The 17,443-nt window shown below is 42.9% G+C and overlaps 1 protein-coding gene across 1 annotated transcript in view; it reads right to left on the minus strand.

The window, feature by feature from the left end:
• Positions 1-17,443, minus strand: part of SPON1 (spondin 1) — a 226,057-nt gene that overhangs the window by 90,535 nt on the left and 118,079 nt on the right. The window contains exon 6 of the mRNA XM_081062697.1: positions 10,602-10,750. Within this exon, the coding sequence (XP_080918823.1) occupies positions 10,602-10,750 (149 nt within the window). The remainder of the gene's footprint in view (positions 1-10,601; positions 10,751-17,443) is intronic.

A 17,443-nucleotide genomic window follows, 5' to 3' on the forward strand; every position in this document is an offset into this window, starting at 1 on the left:
GCCAGTCGTAGTTGGACAGGTACCGGTCCACAGACAACACTTTGCATACGGCTGACAGAAGCTCACATTCACGAGGCAGGCTTTCCCAACCCTTCTAGGACTCGGGCCTGTATATGTGGGACAATCCACAGACAAGGTTCTCTCTTCTGCAGAGTATTAAACACTTAAGCAAGCAGAACCACTGCCTGGTAGTTTCGAAGGTGGAGAGAGGGTGCTTGTGATCACTTCTGGAGCCTTTCTGGGGAAAGTTCTGGCCAATCCTCTCTGATCTTTTATGACAGCCGGCTTTCTAGCTGCCTGTACACCGTAATGGGCATTGGGCTCCTTTCAACACTTCCCACGCTCTCTGGGTTTCTGGCGTCTTCCCGTTTGTGGCCTCGCCCCTCAGACCTAAGATTAGGCACCGACTTTGACCTTCGCTTTCCTCCTTGGCCATGATGTATGCTCTTTCTCTGAATAAACTGCTTTGAGCCACTTGGATTATAAATCTTTGACCAGCCCAGTTCCTAGGACCATATCCTCATTGGGAGTTTCCAGAGCATACTGGCACCCGGTTGGCCTGACTCCATAAGCACAGCCTAGACAAGCTCCATTGGTCACCAGGATGAAAACAATCCACCAAAAACACACAATGTGCTTCCTTAGGTGGTGTCTTTTAATGATGCCTAAGCTTGGTAGTTTGGCTTATTTATTTTTTATTTCAACTATAAAATAATCACTTTTGGGAAAAGATATTGCAAAAACATTTTGTGTTGCCCCAAAGGCAACACAATGAAAAGATCCCCTCCTATTCCTATTCCACAATGTCTCGGTTCCCCATCCAGAGGCAACTACTACTTATATTCTTATATACCCTTCAATATATGTAAGCATATGTCTTTAAAAAGATAACGCAAATGGGACATACTATAAATACTCTGCTGGACTTTCTTTTTTAACAAAATCATTTGTTTTGGCAATAGTTAATCTCAAAGTCTCATTTTTATTTAACGGGTACCCTATTAATGGATATTTAAGTTTTTTCCATTCCTGTTACAAACAATGTTCAGTAAACAGCATGTGCCTCTGTGTGAATGTATCTGCATACGTAAAGTCCAGGATAGGAACTACCGAGTCAGAGAAATGTGTCTTCCACAAAGTTGTACCGATCTGTACTGCCACAGTCGGAATATTAATGTACTGGTTTTTCTACATCTCCGTCAACATATCGTGATCAGAAGTCTGATAGATCAAAAATTGTAGCTCTGCAGAATGAATCTGAATTTCCGTACTTGTAAATGAGGTTGAGAATCTTTTAAAACACCTAAAAACGATCTAATTTCCTTTTCTGAGAACTGTCCATGTATTTTGATCATTTTTTCCCATTGGTTTATTGGTCTTTTAAAAATTGATCTATAAGAGCTGGTCTTTTAAAAATTGACCTATAAGAGCTCTTTAGATATTAAAGAAATTAGCCCTTTTTCTGTTGTTTGAACTACAAATATTTTCTCCCATTTTGTCCTTTATATTTAAAAATTTTTAAGAATATTTTCTATAATTAAAAAATTATTTTTAGTTTACTTTATCAATCTTTTCTTTTATAATCTCTCAGTTTTGTGACATGCTTAGAAGGGACTTTGCTCTAGACTATAAAACGATTTTCTAATATTTTCTTCTAATGCTTTTATGTCTTCATTTTAAAATATTTAAATCATTTACATATTTGGAGTTTATTTTGGTTCAAGGATTGAGATATGGAGAAAATTGGTCTTTTTCCATGGCTTCCAGTTGTGCCATTACCATTTATTAAATAATCCATCTTTCCCCAACTGATATGAAGCTTTTTTCATATAGTTAATTTAAAATGAATTTGGGTCTATTTAGGGATTTTTTTATTAGAGTCTACTGATCTATCCATTCACGTTCTCGTTTCACACAGTTTTATTTAATGTTGTTTGATAATGTAGTTTAAATATCTGGTTTGGCTAGTCTTCTCCTCTCTCTCTCCCTGAAGCATTATTCTCTTTTAGACATTTTCTGGCTATCCTTGACTATTTCATTTTTCATTTCCATAGAATCAACCTGTATAATTTTAAAAACATTTGATTTTTGGGGGGAAGAAGCACATTAAATTCACAAATTAAGTTTGGGATATTGGTCTTTTTGCAATATTCAGTTTCTTATCAAAGTTTTCTTTGTTTATTTAAATAACATTCTTGTATATGTACAAATAGTACAAAAGGGCATAGGGTGAAATGTGAATATACTTTTATGTGAATACACCTTTCAGTTCTGACTCCTACTCCCCCAGTTTGCTTTAGAGACAATGAGTTTCTGGTGTGTGTTCATATTGATATTCTACGTATGCGTATGAAATTTTATATGTGTATATAACGTTTGACTCTGGCCCACCTGCGTTTTTCTCCGCATGGTAGCAAACTGGAGACACTGCTCTGCTTTTCTCCATCTAACGGCATGCATTGGGGAACATTCTATATCAGTACATACAGATCTGCCCCATTCCTTTCTTTTTTTTTTTTTTTACACTTTCATTTATTTTTATTTTAACTGTGTTTTTCCAGGACCCATCAGCTCCAAGTCAAGTAGTTGTTTCAATCTAGTTGTGGAGGGCACAGCTCGGAGTGGCCCATGTGGGGATTGAACCGGCAACCCTGGTGTTACAAGCATTGTGTTCTAACCAACTGAGCTAACCGACCACCCCCTCATTCCTTTCAATAGCTGCATGGTATTTAATGATATAAAAGCAGCCAGAGTTTTTAATATGTCCCTATTGATAAAAAAGTTCTTCTTTCCATCTCTTATTTTTATAAACAATATTGTAATGAATATCTTTCCTCATACACCTTTGTGTGAGACTATTTCTGAGAGACAAATTCCTAGATAGAGAATGATTATGGTGAGGTACAAGAAAATGTGCAAACGATGATGTAAATATATTCAACGCTACTGAAATGTACACTTAAAATGATTACGATGATAAATATTATGCTGTGTTTTGCCATAATAAAAAACATGTATAATTTTGATAGCTATTTCCAAACTGCCCTCTACATCTTAAGGCAATTTGTTAATTATTCCCCCATTTAAATTTGCCTTCGGTTTGCAATATTTTGGCTCAGTTGTCATAAAAATAGATTTTTAGTGAGTTAAATAACCTAAAAGTTTTAAATCAAATTGTCCCACATTTCTCTCATAGAGAAATTCTCAGGAAAATCCCCAGGACTTGGTGATGCACTGGCGTAAATCTGGGAGAGTCAGGAATTGCTGTGTAGAGGCAGGTTCTGCCTCCTTCCAGCAAAGGCAGCCTGCACTGCACCAGCTTTATGAAGCAGGCATCAGTAAATCACTTTGGCTGCCTGTCCTACTGTGATTTTGATTGGTTTGAAGACTCAACTGAAAGCAAACAAGAGGTTTCATTTGACTCAAATCACACATTTCAAATGATGTTCTAATTTCTCTAACAAATATCTGTGGCTGAGAATCTTTAACTCCTTTCCCACCCCACTCTCTCCTAATGTCACTTTATTTCTATCAACTACAAGTGCCCACTTACACACACTCCATGGAGCTAAACCCTGAATGAGATGGGGAAGGACAAAGGACGTATGGATAATGATATTAATCTAACACAAACAAAACTCGGCACCGTTGGGGGCCATGTGCAGCAGGGTGACAAACCTAAAAAATTACACCCAAATTGACTCCAAGAAGCCTTGGAAAGTACTGTAGCTCTTTACTCAATGTTTCTTGAGGAGGCAGCAGAGGGTAAATTACATCACACGATGTTCCACAAAGGGTACTGCTAAAATTTCTCTTCTTTTAGAAATCAAACTTCCTAACAGCCTTCTTTGGACCTTTCCTTCTCTCCCTGATTTCCACTCCAAATGGCAGCTACTCAAATATGTCCCTTCTCGCTCCCTACAATTCTAATACTGTCTCCGCTTCCTGGCCTTACTTCTCCCCTTACTTCTTTTTCCTGGTCTTCATTCTCTAGCAGCTTTTATTTATGTAGCACAGTTTACCTCTTCTATAAACTGCATTCCCAGCCACTAAAACAAAGGCATCTTCTTAGAAGATTATAAATCCTTCAAATTTAATGTTTTTGCCTGAATAATAAGAGTAATAATGGGCTCATACTTCAGGCCAGGCACTGTATGTCTATTATTTCATAATGAACATATTCTCACTATCATCATTTTGCACATGAGGCATCTAAGGCTCACGTGACCTACTCAAGGTCAAAGACTTAGGAAGCCACATTAGAGCTAACCTACCTGCCCTGTGTTGTTTTCATGGTTCTTAAAGAACAATGCAAGGCAGCAGGTGGCAAAGGCAAATAAGTGGTCTTGACAGTGCTGTCAGCCCCCATACCCTTTCTCTGGTCTCTGCCTTTCCAAATCTTTACATTTCGGCCTAGTGATGTCTGCTGGTCCCACCTCAACTGCTGAACAGATCTCCAGACCCAGCATTTCTCACCCAAATGGCTTACGTCTGCTTCCTGGGGTTCTGCTGATCTCCCCTCCCATTTGGGCTGGGTCTCTGTTCTCTTTAGTGCTCCTCCCTCTTGCAGGACTGATATCCTGCCTTGAATTCTGGTCCTTTAGTTGGGATTCTGTGACTCAGTCTAACTCTTATCAATGCACTGCTGCCCTGAAATGTCTATCAACTGACCTTCTACCTTCAATTTCCTTTTTAGTATAAACTGCCCTATGCATAGCTCCTATGTGGAGTAATAGGCTGGGTGGTTTTTTAACATGGGGTTAGCTGTTGATCAGACTAGGAGTAGATATCTGATGCGGGGGGCACCAATACACAGACTGTACAATAATCAATCTTTCTTTCCGGTATTTTGACTTAGAGTCACTAAAACTGCTCAGTTGGCTATGGGAAGCCAAGAAAGAAAGTTGTATGGCCACAACTTGGGGCCATGTGCAACATAAATAAGCAGAGACAGCCGGTCTATTGAGAAAGGATGGGGAAAGAGATTCATTTAGAAGAGCACAGAGAAGACCACGTGACTCTGGGGATGTCAGGGGTGGGGTGGGGAGAAGAGAGCAATAGTTTGTCCCAGTCTCATGCCTTCCAGTTACAGCTCTCCAGAGACTTTTTTGCACTCAGTATTAACTTGTGTTCTCATGAATTCTACTTTCTCCTTACAATAAAGTTTCCTTTATCCTTGAGTTAGTTTGAGTGGGTTCCTATTTCCTACAGTCAAGAGACTTCACTAGACCACCTCCTTCTTTATTTTGGGAGCCTTGTCAGCATTTCCACTCCCTGGCTGGTACCCCAGGGAAAATCTCCTGTTCTTGGCTATCTCTAGGCCTTACTCTGGAGATGGCGTTGACCTAGCTCCTGTGGGTATCCAGACAAGGCTGTCCCAAAGGGAAGGGAAGGGAAGAGCAGGAGCACAGGAATAGAGTTGCAACGGGCATGGAGTTTCATTGTGTCTCCTTTTTCATTTGAGGGCGTTATTGTCTTGAAATTGTTTAAGTCAACTTTGGGACAGAGGGTTAGGGTGTATGGGGGATGATTTATATGGAGGAGCGGGAAGAGGGGCAGGCAGAAGCAGAGCCTGGGGAAATGGCAAAGGAGTTGTGTCCTCATCCTGTGGATATATGTTCTCAGGCTGAGGAGTGAGGCATAATTGACTTGAATCTTCAGAATCATTAACTTTTCTAGCTCTTGCAGGGGCTCTTTAATCTTGAGACAAACCCATTCTTTTACTGATGAGGAAATAGAGACCCAAGAATGAAAATGTGGTAATGATAGGTAACATTTAGTGAGTATTTTCCACAGGGCAGGCTCTGCTTCAAGCACTTTACATGTATCTGCTCACTCAGTCCTCACAGTAACTCTGATGTTGGTATTGTTACCATCCTCATCTCATAGAAGAGGAAACTAAGGCACAGAGGGGTTAAGCAACTTGCAGAAAGTCACAGAGGGGTTAAGCAACTTGCAGAAAGTGAAGGAACCAGGATTTGAACCCAGGAAATCCTGATTCAGAGGATTTTAACAATGCTTTCAACTATTATACAGTATTATTTCTCACAAGCATTGAGGATCATTGGAGTTTTATTATTATAATAAATAAAAGCTGGTGTGTGCATGTGTGTGTTTGTGTGTGCACATGCATGTGCACACATACATGGGTGTGTGACTTTCTCAACCAGATGAGACAACATGTCATGATCCATGGAAAACATCAGCAAAAGGGCAATGGTTTTAATTACAGGAAAGTGATAAAAAGTTTACTAAATTAAAAATCGGGAAAAATAAAAGTTTAGCAGACGATTTAAAGGAGACGAGAAAAGAAAAATCTCATACCCTTTCTGCCAGTTCCCAGAGCCTTATGAACTGTTTCAACTTTAAGGAGAAAGAACTCCTGCTTGTTTATTGATTCCTGCACCACGGGTGGTGCGACCATCCTACTGGCTGGCTTAAGCGATCTGCCAAAGCAAGGCTTCCTGAAGATGAAACAATCAATGCTTATATTAGGGTCCACCATTACCTGACCTCTCGCTGGCAGGGAAGCCTTGCATCCAGAGAAATCTAAAAGCTGGAGTGTTTTTTCTAGTGCATTTTTTCATGAGTGAGTAGCCATTCACAGCTCATGGTTTTATTCAAGTGACATTCATGGCTCACTTGTCAATTAATTCAGATATTTGTTGAGCACCTACTACGAACTAGGTGCTGTAGGTATCAGGTGGACACCGGAAACATGAAAGACTGAGAGGTTGCAAAAGGTTCTCCCTCCTGCTACAAGCACATAGAAATGCTAGTCAAAATATAACGAGACGCATTTTTAACAATATGTAACTAAGTTTAGAAAATTCCTAGATGCCAGAAATGGGGAGGAAAGCCTACTCCAGAACAGTGAGCAGGAGCTGGTGCACGGTGACCTGTCTAATCTGTGGACCAAGACACAGGCCCCAGGGGATAGAGATGGAGGGGCCATGCTAGGAGAGAAGGGCAGGTCTTAAGCTGATGTGAGGTGAGGTGTGGGAAGACACTCCTATATCAAGCTGCACATTTGAAGGGCTGCCCTGTTTATGACCAGGGCATGAGAAAATCCTCCATCAGCCACCCAGTAAGGTAGCAATAAAGCTTGCCCTCGGCCCCAGCCCCTGAGTGAAAATTCCCTTCAAGAAATGGAAGGCCCAGCTTTTCCCATGTATAAGCGCACAGTCCTTATTTACACTGGCCATGCAGTGGGAAACTCCAAGCTGAGAAACGACATAAAGACTCAGGTGGACAATACGAAGATACAAGATGTCACCACAACTTGAGCACAGAGGATGTTGGAAAAACAGAAAAATACTGCTAGAGATGAGTGAACAATCCAAAAACCAAAGGAGGAAACTAGTGATGGAGAGTGCGAGCAAGCAAGTTCAATTCAAAGGAACATTTGTCCCTAAGACTCTGAGATAATAGAATAATCTGAAAGAAGCAATTAGACATGTTTAATTTCATAATAATGAGTACACATCAGCTCACTTTCTATTCAGGGTCTACGTGCAAGTGTGGTCCACCATTTCCTACTGCCTCTACCTGCCTTGCATTGCCCGTGTGTGACCTGCCAAACTAATCCATGGTCCCCACAGGGGGACATTGGCCTCTGCCTCCCTTCTAAGAAATGTCATTGTGCCCTTCCCCCACACTCCTCAGCCACTATTATTGCCAATAATGTCATTATTGCCAATAATGCTACTGTAATTTTTCATTAATTTTCTTGGTGTTCAGCACTTAGAGTAACAGTAAAATTTATACTCAACATTATTTCAATTTTCCACTACTAATGGGATTATTATTTTCTTCATTTGTTTGAAAACCATTAGCATAAGATTTACCTCTAACAATATTTACTGTGATTTTTAATGCCCTTGAAACTTGCAGTGAGCGATAAGTCTTTAATAAGAGAATGCTGGTAAGCATATAAATGTCTTTCTTGGGAAAAGAGGGCTTTTTATTTTTATCCTGGTTGGACTCAGGTTCTTTGATAAAGTGATTCATAGGATATAAGGTATTAAAGGCTGAGAATACTGAACACAGTAGTTTGTTTGTAGATGTGTTCTAACAAGTTCCCCGGTTATTCAGAGGACACTTTTATATTCTAGGAGGATGCACATTCTTGCTCCTTTTTATGTTGTTTCTCACCTGACTTACATAAAAATATAAGAAATTGGCTGCTTGCAGGAACAATATTTAGAACCATGAATTGTTGGGAAGTGAAGGGATCCCGAAATCACTCTATCCAACTGACTTTTCTAGGAGCCAGGGAGCTCAATATGTTGTTAGTGGAGCTCTGGAAACAGGGCTTACTTCAGAGGCTGGTGAGAGAGTTTATCCATTAGGCAGTTGTGTGAGGCAGGGAAGGTGGATGGGCAGGGCTGGCTTTACGGGTGTGCGACTTGCAGACCTTCAGGGCCCCGCGCTGTGAAATACACAGCGTCAACATCTTGCAATTCTTAACAAGCTTAGAACAAGGCACCCCACGTTTGCAAAAGGACCTGCAAATTTTATACCTGGTAAGGTCTGTGTACAGGGTTTGGAGCCAGACAGACTTGAATTCAAGTTCTAGTATTCTCTTGCTATTGACTGCTGCAGTTTCTTTATCTGTAAAACTGATAATACATTGTCTTCTCAAACTAGATGTGAGAGCTAAAATTCCATGTCCAGTATACCCGGGGGGGGGGGGGGCTGAAAGGCAGTGACAGACACTGAGATATTCTCACAGGGATTTCTACCTCCCATGTACAGTACTTATAATTAAACTTCTTACTATGACTTAATATCAGGAACACTAGCCTGAGGTAGGCAGACATTGCTTGTGTGGTACAGAAGCTAATCCTACATGTGCTGATTAAGAACATATCACGCAAAGAATGTTTTCCTAATGAGGACATTCTAAGGCTGAGGGGCCGCATCCATCAGTTATCAACCGTTTTACTGGTATGACATATGACACAAAATGTGTATCAGCACAATGTGGTCTCACAATTCATACAAGTTTCCCTTCCCTCCAAAAACCTCTCAAAGTAGCCAAGGGGTGAGACTAGCATTATTATGAAGATGCCCTTGCCCTTGATCTACTTTATTTGCAAACTTTAGTATTTCAACCATTATTTATAACAAATAGTTTTCACTATACCACACAACAGAACTTGACAGGCCAGTGTATCATAATTCCAAGCTTGAGAATCAGAAACATGGACCCTCAGGATCCTGAACAAGGAATTTGCCCCCCACCCCCATGACAGGTTGAACAGGTACGGCCATCATGGAGCCCTCCATGACTTTGCAGGTGTACGTGGCTGTGCTGTAGCCTGAAGGAGTGATGCCAGTTATAAGGCATGGCAGCCAGAGTCAGAGAAACACTAAGTCGTTGGCCAGATAGACTTGTGATGAATAACATGCAATCTTAAAACATCTAGTTAAACTTTTTGTCCCCAAGAATGGAGGAAAGACTTTAAATCATATTCATAAGAAACATAAGCTAATTCCTGGACATTTTTGGACTTTGGTCCAAAAGGATTCCTCAGGGGATTATAGTAAGAGTCTGCGTGACCTTTGTTGCATTATTCAGTTAGGGGGCTAAGAGTCCAGATGTTAGACCTCAAGGGGAGTGCTGCAGCTGTGCTCACCCTCCTGCACTGCTTAGGCCTCTGGGTCCACACACATCGTGAGACACAGCCCAGTGTTTTCAGGGCCTCCTGCATCGTCTCAGGAGACATGGGGCAACCTCAGAGCGACCTGTGTTGTGAAGTGACCACATCCCAAGCACAGTTTGCTCTTTCTTTGCTCTCTCCTGAGTGACTGTGGGCAGTGAGACGTGGCTGCCCATCGAGCTCTGTTTGGCTCAAAGGGCTTTTGTGGGTAGTGATGGCCAAAGCTGGACCCTGTCCTCTCCACAGTGCAGCCTGTGCATGGCCATAGAAAAGCTCTTCCTCCAAGATAACTCATCAGCCTCTTTCTAGAGCCTTTGATGAGGGATGTGGTACTATCAGTCAAATAAATAAAAAAGAGAGACAGGCTACTTCTTTATCCCTCAGTGGTACGAGTGGGGACCTAGGTAATAGCACAGCTCCTGGACCCACCTGACATGGCACATGGAACATACAGAAGCTTCAGTCTCTAAAGATTATAACTAATGGCTGACTAATTCATGAAACACCTCAAGACATAGTCGCAAGAGCACATGATGGTACATAAGTGTTTCTTTGTAGAAATGGTGATTTTGGTTTAGCCAATTGTGATGTCACTCCCTGACCCTCTCAAGGATCATAGGAAGCAAACCATAATCCACCACATTGACTCTCAGGAGACCAGGGATGTGGCATCCCAACAATGTGGCCACAGCAGCAGCTTTTAGCCCAAACTGGAGGAAACACAAATGCAGTCAAGGAAGATCTAAGTCAACAAGACAGGCATCAGTGCCTCTGCTCTCAACATAAACCCTCCAGACTCAGCAAATTGATTCTGCTTCCTTTGGTACCGATTTTCCAGCACATTGTACTATAAATTTCAAACTCCTGTGAAAGAAATAGAAAGGATGCTTTGACTGCATTTCTGGTTTTGGGTCATTCAGTGATTGTTTTTCTTACCTGTTGTCGAATTTCTTCCTCCATTTTCACTGGTGAGCCCAGCTCTGCAACTTGTTTAACACCTTCGCTGGCATATCCTCCGTATTCCCAGAGCACGTAGTTCTTGGAGTGGGATCCGCCAATGATCGCAGACCAGTGATTGGCCCGACCTGGAAAAGCCAATTGGGACGCAGGTATCAGTGTGGCTGTGGCTAAAACTCAAGTCCCTTAAATGATGGGGAGGAGGTGTAATTGGACAGTGATTCAACTTGCTGGCTGAGCAACTGCCCTGTGTGAGGCCCACTGCTTTTCAGTGATGAATGACAGTCCCTGTAAACAAATAAGTCTTGGGACTAAGCAGACAGAGCAATGGTAGGTCCCTGAACAAGATGCAGAAGCAACCGAGAATGGTGACTTCTGTCTGGGAGGGTTTCAGAGAAAGGCACAGCTGCGAGAATTTTAAAGGCTGTTCAGATTTGTAAGACAGACTAGAGAGAAAAGGCTATTTCTGGCAGACTCAGAAACATTAAATAACATTGTGTGTTTGAGGAGCCATAAGTAATTTAGCATTGCTATGTCACAAATTCTCAAGGGGAGAGGTAGGAAACGATGGCAGGGAGGTAGGCTGCTCATGGATGGCCTTGGTCTAAATACTTCAGGAGTTTGGATGTCATTTGAAAGGGTTCTGAGTAGGGGAATGACATTATTGCATTTGAATTTCGGATAAATCATCTGGGCAGCAGTGTAAAACATACATTAGGGGGAGCAACATTGGAGTGGAGACGGGGAGGTCAGCAAGGAGCAAAAGGTAAAGAAATTGAACATGAAACAGGCTTAGAAATTCTGGGGAATAAGCACTGCTGTCCTTAGCTGGCTTTTATGTACCTTCCAGGATGAGGGGCAGGCAGGCTAGCCAGGTTACAAGATGAGAAGGCAGTTTGGATATGAGGCAGTGACACAGTGGTTTGGTGGGAATCATGTGGGATGATCACCGTCGTGGGATCCAGGTGGGAATCAATAAATGACACAAGAGGAGAACAGAAGGAGATCTGAACCTGAAGATTTTTCAGAATCGCAGGGAGAGGAAGGAGAGGAACAGAGTTAATGCCAGCACGACACTGGGTTTGGTTTTGCATGTGATGCACATAGATACATATACATTTCTTACTAAGTTACGTACAATTCATCATAGGGTTGGCTCAGTTCTCTACCCTTCTTTGGTTGGTGTTACAAAGTCTCAAGTTAAAGAACAGTTTTTGGCATAACGAAGAGGGAAACTTGAACTGGGTGGACACTGACATTTGCAGTTTACCACCCCAGGGCCCAGAGCGGACAGAACTCTCCACTCCACCCCACCACTTAAGAAAATAATTCTGAACAGGGCCTGAAGCTGTTTACATCTGCCGCCTCCTACCCCAGGGCCCTCTGCTCCAGGGGGGCACATGAAGAGCATGGGCACAAAGCCAGTCTCCTGGCCTGCAGAGGGCAGCCTGGGGTATCCCAAGCAGAAGACATCACTACATGGGTCTACCCAACTGCTGGCTCATTATTTCCCACACGTCAGGGAAATACAACCTCATGTTTATCTGTCTTGTTCTAGAGAAGACAGATGATGCTGCCAGCTATTTCTCTAACTCACTTCCTGAGTGGGGGACTGTTTTAGTTGTTATCTAATCCAAGAGCACTGTTTGTGTAGGAAAAAGAGCTGAGAGCCAGTTCTGACCTTTGGTTCATGATGTGAACTCAGGGAGAGCAGTTTCGGCACCTCTTGCTCCCCACGCGTTATTCCACTCAAATGTTCCCTTGTTCCAGACGCATCCTACCTGCGATTTTGTACCTCAGTGGCTTAGCACATGCTGTTCCTTCCTCTTGGCTGGGCCAAGTCATTCCGCCTCCATGATTTACCCAGAAGCCTCCTAAGACCACCCTAAACCAACTAAAGCCCTTGTCTTCTGTCTCCTCCCAGCACAGACACTTTTATAATCACTGGTGCATGTTTATTTTCCCATTAAACTGTAAGGTCCCTGACAGAGCCTGTCTTGAGCACTGTATCCCCAGCACCTAGCACTGTGCCTGATGCATTAGTACATGTTTCCTGAAGTATTTCATTCAAACAATCAAATGGGAAGCTGGCAGTGTATGTGCTCAAAGCATTTGGGAGTAGGCTGGCACAATGTAATTAAAGTGAAGGCTCAGAGGTCAGCAGAGTTCCTGACACCTACTGGGCTAATGCACTCAGTTATCCTGCGTGTTAAATAACAAACACCAAACAGCAACAACAACAGCAAAAGGCACTGGTCTTACAACCAACAGGTGAGGATTCAAACCCTGGCATTGCCACTTACTAGCTGTGTAAACTTGGTCCAATTCCAATTACTTGTTTCCCGGAGTCTCAGCTCCGTCCTTTGCAAGTCAAGGGTGATAATACCTCCCTGATCAACCTATTATAAGCATTAAATTTAATTTCTGGAAAAAAATGAGACAGTACAGGTGCAATCACAACAGGCACACAGTAGACAATTGACAATTATAGTTTCCTCTTTTCCTGGTTGTTAGGTAGACTATAAAAATCAGTAAACTAGGAAACCTGCCTTTAATTCAGTATGGGAGATAATAAATATATAATATAGAATAATATAAGAGAATAAGCACGATCACGGGGATTAGGAGATGGGCACAGATCAGTCTTCCTGTTTATTCCCTTGACTTCCATTAACCATGTGCCAAATGCAGTGGCTGGCCTTGGACACTGACAGGAATGGGATGTGGGGCTTGCTCTGGAGGGACTCACAGCCTAGGGGTGGGAAACAGATGGATAAGCAGATTGCTTACCATCAAGCATGGTCAGGGTTATTATAGAAGCAAGAACACAGAACACAGGGGACGAAGCAGCTAATTCCCCCAGATCTAAGGATTTAGTCCAAAGACATGTGTGCAGAGAAGCAGGTGCTTCAAGAGAGGGGTGCTTACCTTTGTGGTTTCTTACTCTTGAATGAAATGTCATTGTACCCGTTCAACATTCTAATCAATACAGTTCTGAGTTTCCCACAATGGTATTGCAACAAACCACACTAAGTCACATTTCAACACACTGAATAAGACCAACCACATAACAGATACCTTCAGGGCAGTAGGCCAGGGTGAGGAACCAGACTGCACCCTCCCTGGGGGGGGCGAGGCGGGCAACCACAGAAAAACAATCTGCAACATGAGAAAGGGCAATGATTTCAGCAGAGGGACAGTCACTCAGGTGCAGAATGATACAGGGAGAAAAACATGGGGACCAAGGGCCAGAAGACTTGGGCTCCAGGTCTCCAAACGTGACCATGAATCAGTCATTCAACCTTGCAGAGCCTCTGCTTATCTTTTAAAATTAGAGATAATAATGACTAGGCTGGACTCAACTCTCAGGCTTGTGCAAATTAATTGGGCTGGTTTTGGAAAGAACTATGAAAATGTTAAAGCACTGTACAAACAATGGTTTCTCTATGATTACAGACAGAAAGCCCTATGGGAATTCACAAGAGGAATCCAGAAGAAGATGGGGGAGCAAGGAACCTTCCCATTGGAAGGCAGCTCCGAGGGGAAGACCGGCAGGGCAGTAGGAGCAGGATCCATTAACAAATAGGCAAGAGATTAAACACCTGTTAAGTGTTAGGTATAATGCTTTCCTAGCTATCAGCTTCAGTACAACCTCATTCTCATCTTAGAGATAAGGACATTGAGGCCCAGAGATCTTAAGGAACATATCAAGCTCACAGAGCTAGTGAGGGGCATAGCTGGGGCTCAAAGCCAGGTCCACCTGACCTTAGAGCACACGCCTTTCCCCCTACCTCCCACGGAGAGGTCAGGAACTGGAGGAGACTGTATGGTGGACTGGAATTACAAGACAAAGAGATAAGATGAAAATGAAAGCCAGGGCCAGGTTGTGGAGGATGCTGAGTGCCCACCGTGGTAAATGGCTCAGGAAAAGGGGAAACATGACGGGAGTTTCCTTCTGGGAAGAAGGACATCACAATAGGTACATATGGAGCTATTATTACGTGCTGGGCACTGCGCCCAAGACTTGACCAACACCACCACATAAAACACTCAAAAAAGAAAATGATTTTGACACTGACTATCATAATTTCCATTTTTTTGCACACGAGGAAACAGATGCAGAGAGGTAAAATGAGTTAACCCAAAATCACAGCAGCAGATGAATGAAGATGCTGGGATTCAGTTAGGTCCGTCTGGTGCCACAGCCCAGCTCTTCTCCACCACACTGCACATCTCCAACAGGACACAGCCCTTCGAGGGCCAACGGCGAGAAGACAAAATAGGATACCCATCAACATTTCCTGCGTGAGTTGTGTAGGGTCTGACTTAGGGTGGTGGAGAAGACACAGGGATGTGGGGTCAGAGGTATGATCCAATGAGAGGGAAGGTGGGACAGTCTTTGGGAGGTGGTTTGGTGAAGTAGTTAAAACTCTGGTGTTTGGATTAGAGTAACAGGTGTTCTAATCTCAGTTCTGAAACTTTCTAGATGGACTAAGTCAATTAATCACTTGCAACTTCAGTTTCTTCATTTGTAACATAGGAATATTGACATGACCACCCTCCTGGTGGTGTTCCAAGGCTGAAGTAACGACGAGTGGCTAGCACACAGAAAAGGCTCAAGACTAATATATATTAGCCAGTGAAATTAAATTGGAATAAGGCCGGGCAAACCTAGACAAGCTTCTGGAAGGCATGAGGACCACAGGTGATCTGATTGGGTGATTGGGTGGCAGTCGGACTTAGAACTGGTATGTAGAGATGACAGGAATCTCAGATGCAAGGACCTGAATCTGGAAAACATGATAGAGTTATCTGAATGGTACTTAGTGGTCTGGGGTCTGCAGAATGAGGTAGCTAAGCAGATTCCAGTGAACAGGGACACAGAGAAGTTTAGCTCTGGGCCCCACCATCCTGCAGGATATAAGGAAAGAGAGAGAGAGAGAAGGCCCAGGTGTCAGGAGGCCTGGGGAGAAGGGGACGAGGTAAACGCTTGTGGCATTCTTAAGGGAATACTTAGGGAGGCTACCACGGGTGTCCTTGGTGAAACACTGGGGTTTCAGTCTTGGGGGCAGGGGCAGAGAAACCAACACCACTGCCAACCCCTTCAGCTCTCAGGTTAGGCCAAAGCTACTTGGCTTAGCATGGAACTCTCTAGTTCCAGCAGTGTTCAGTTGGCCTACACATCTCTGGATTTAGATGTTTACTCCCAATAACTTGGATGAGGCACAGATGGGAAAAAGGCAGATGGGAAGCTGGGAGGAAGAAATGATGAGACATGTGCATTTGAGATACCGGAGCCAACCAGGTGTATCTGTCTGAAAAGTCACTCCAGGGACATATCCTGAATGTACGTGTAGTAACCTTATTTCTGACACTTTTTCTATTGTCATTGCTGGTGCTAAATTACTGATGTTCACAATGATGCCTAAAAGGCCGTTGCTGATGAAAAAAGCATGACTGGCTTTTTGTCTGGTGTAGCAGAAGGCATGCTGCACAGTAGATGGATTCTGTGACGTGTTCTGTGCAGGGCATGTGTTCAGTGACAGCCCAGATTTCCTGGCCTGCTTTGATAGTGGCTACATTCTCCTGCCAATCCCAATCCTGCAGAAAGCCACCCATTCATTTCCTTGACATTCATTTACAGCATGTCACTGGAGAATGTTTTATAACCTTGGTGACTGGTTTGCTGTAGCCTCCTATTATCCAACCTTAGCCTCAGGAAAACTTTTTTGGGGAGTCCTGGTGGGCCCTTATGGAATTTGCTATGTTAGCAATGCCAGAGCTCCACTAATCTCTAAGTCTCAGCCTCCTCTCTTTCTTTTATCTCTTAGTAGATGACTTTGTCACTTAACTCTTCTGAGAAAACCAAGGTCAACCCATCCACTGACTCAGCCATGCACCATGTGGCCTGTGACCAACAGAAAAATGCTGCAGGCCTGTCAGCTCTCTATTCACAAAAGTCATCTTGGATCTCACTTCCCTCCTGCCCTTGTTATTCTCATCTGAGGCTCAGTTCCAGAATCTGTATGGTTTCTGACACTTTAGATTTGGCTACAGAACTTGGCTCCTCTGGGTTTGCCCCTGGGTGCTACCCAGGACACAGCTTGTACTTGCTTTGTCGGTCTTCCTGCTCTTGGCTGCTTCAGAAACTTTCTCCGACCAAGCCATTCTGTTTTGAGGATCTCATCCCAGTATGGCCTTCTGGAAAAAAACCCTACATGGGAGACCTGTCAATTAAGCCAGAAATTCCTCAACTTTCTAACAGTTAGCCTGTTTTTCTTAAGGTTCCAAGAGAAGTGTCACTTTTCCATTCCAGGGAAAACCCTAGCACTTATGCAATTGATTATATTCTTTTGTATTTCCTCAGAGGCCTCCAATAATAATATCATATTATATTAATTAATTCATTGAACGAACATTCACTAGGCATATGCTATGTGCTAAGCCAGGGATCAGCAAGCTACAGCCCACTGCTTATTTTTGTTCCAATAAAGTTTTTTTTTAGTTTACATATTATTTACTTATGGTTCATGACTGCTTTTATGTTGCAACAGCAGTGTTGAGGAGTTACAACAGAGAGACTGTCTGGCCTGCAAACCCTAAAATATTTACTATATGGCTTTTTATAGAGAAAGTTTGCTAAAACCTGTGCTATGCCATAGAGACTCTAAGAAGAATCAAACTGAGTCCCTGTCCTTGAAATGTTCAGTCTGGAGAACAGGGTGGAGGTCATGAAGGTTAGGTCATAACAGGCAAGTACAATAAGCTGTGTACAATACAACTTTGATAAAGGCAAAAACAGAGTGACATAAAAGAACAAA

This window comes from Rhinolophus hipposideros, assembly GCF_964194185.1.
Source record: "Rhinolophus hipposideros genome assembly, chromosome: 10".
Classification (NCBI taxonomy): domain Eukaryota; kingdom Metazoa; phylum Chordata; class Mammalia; order Chiroptera; family Rhinolophidae; genus Rhinolophus; species Rhinolophus hipposideros.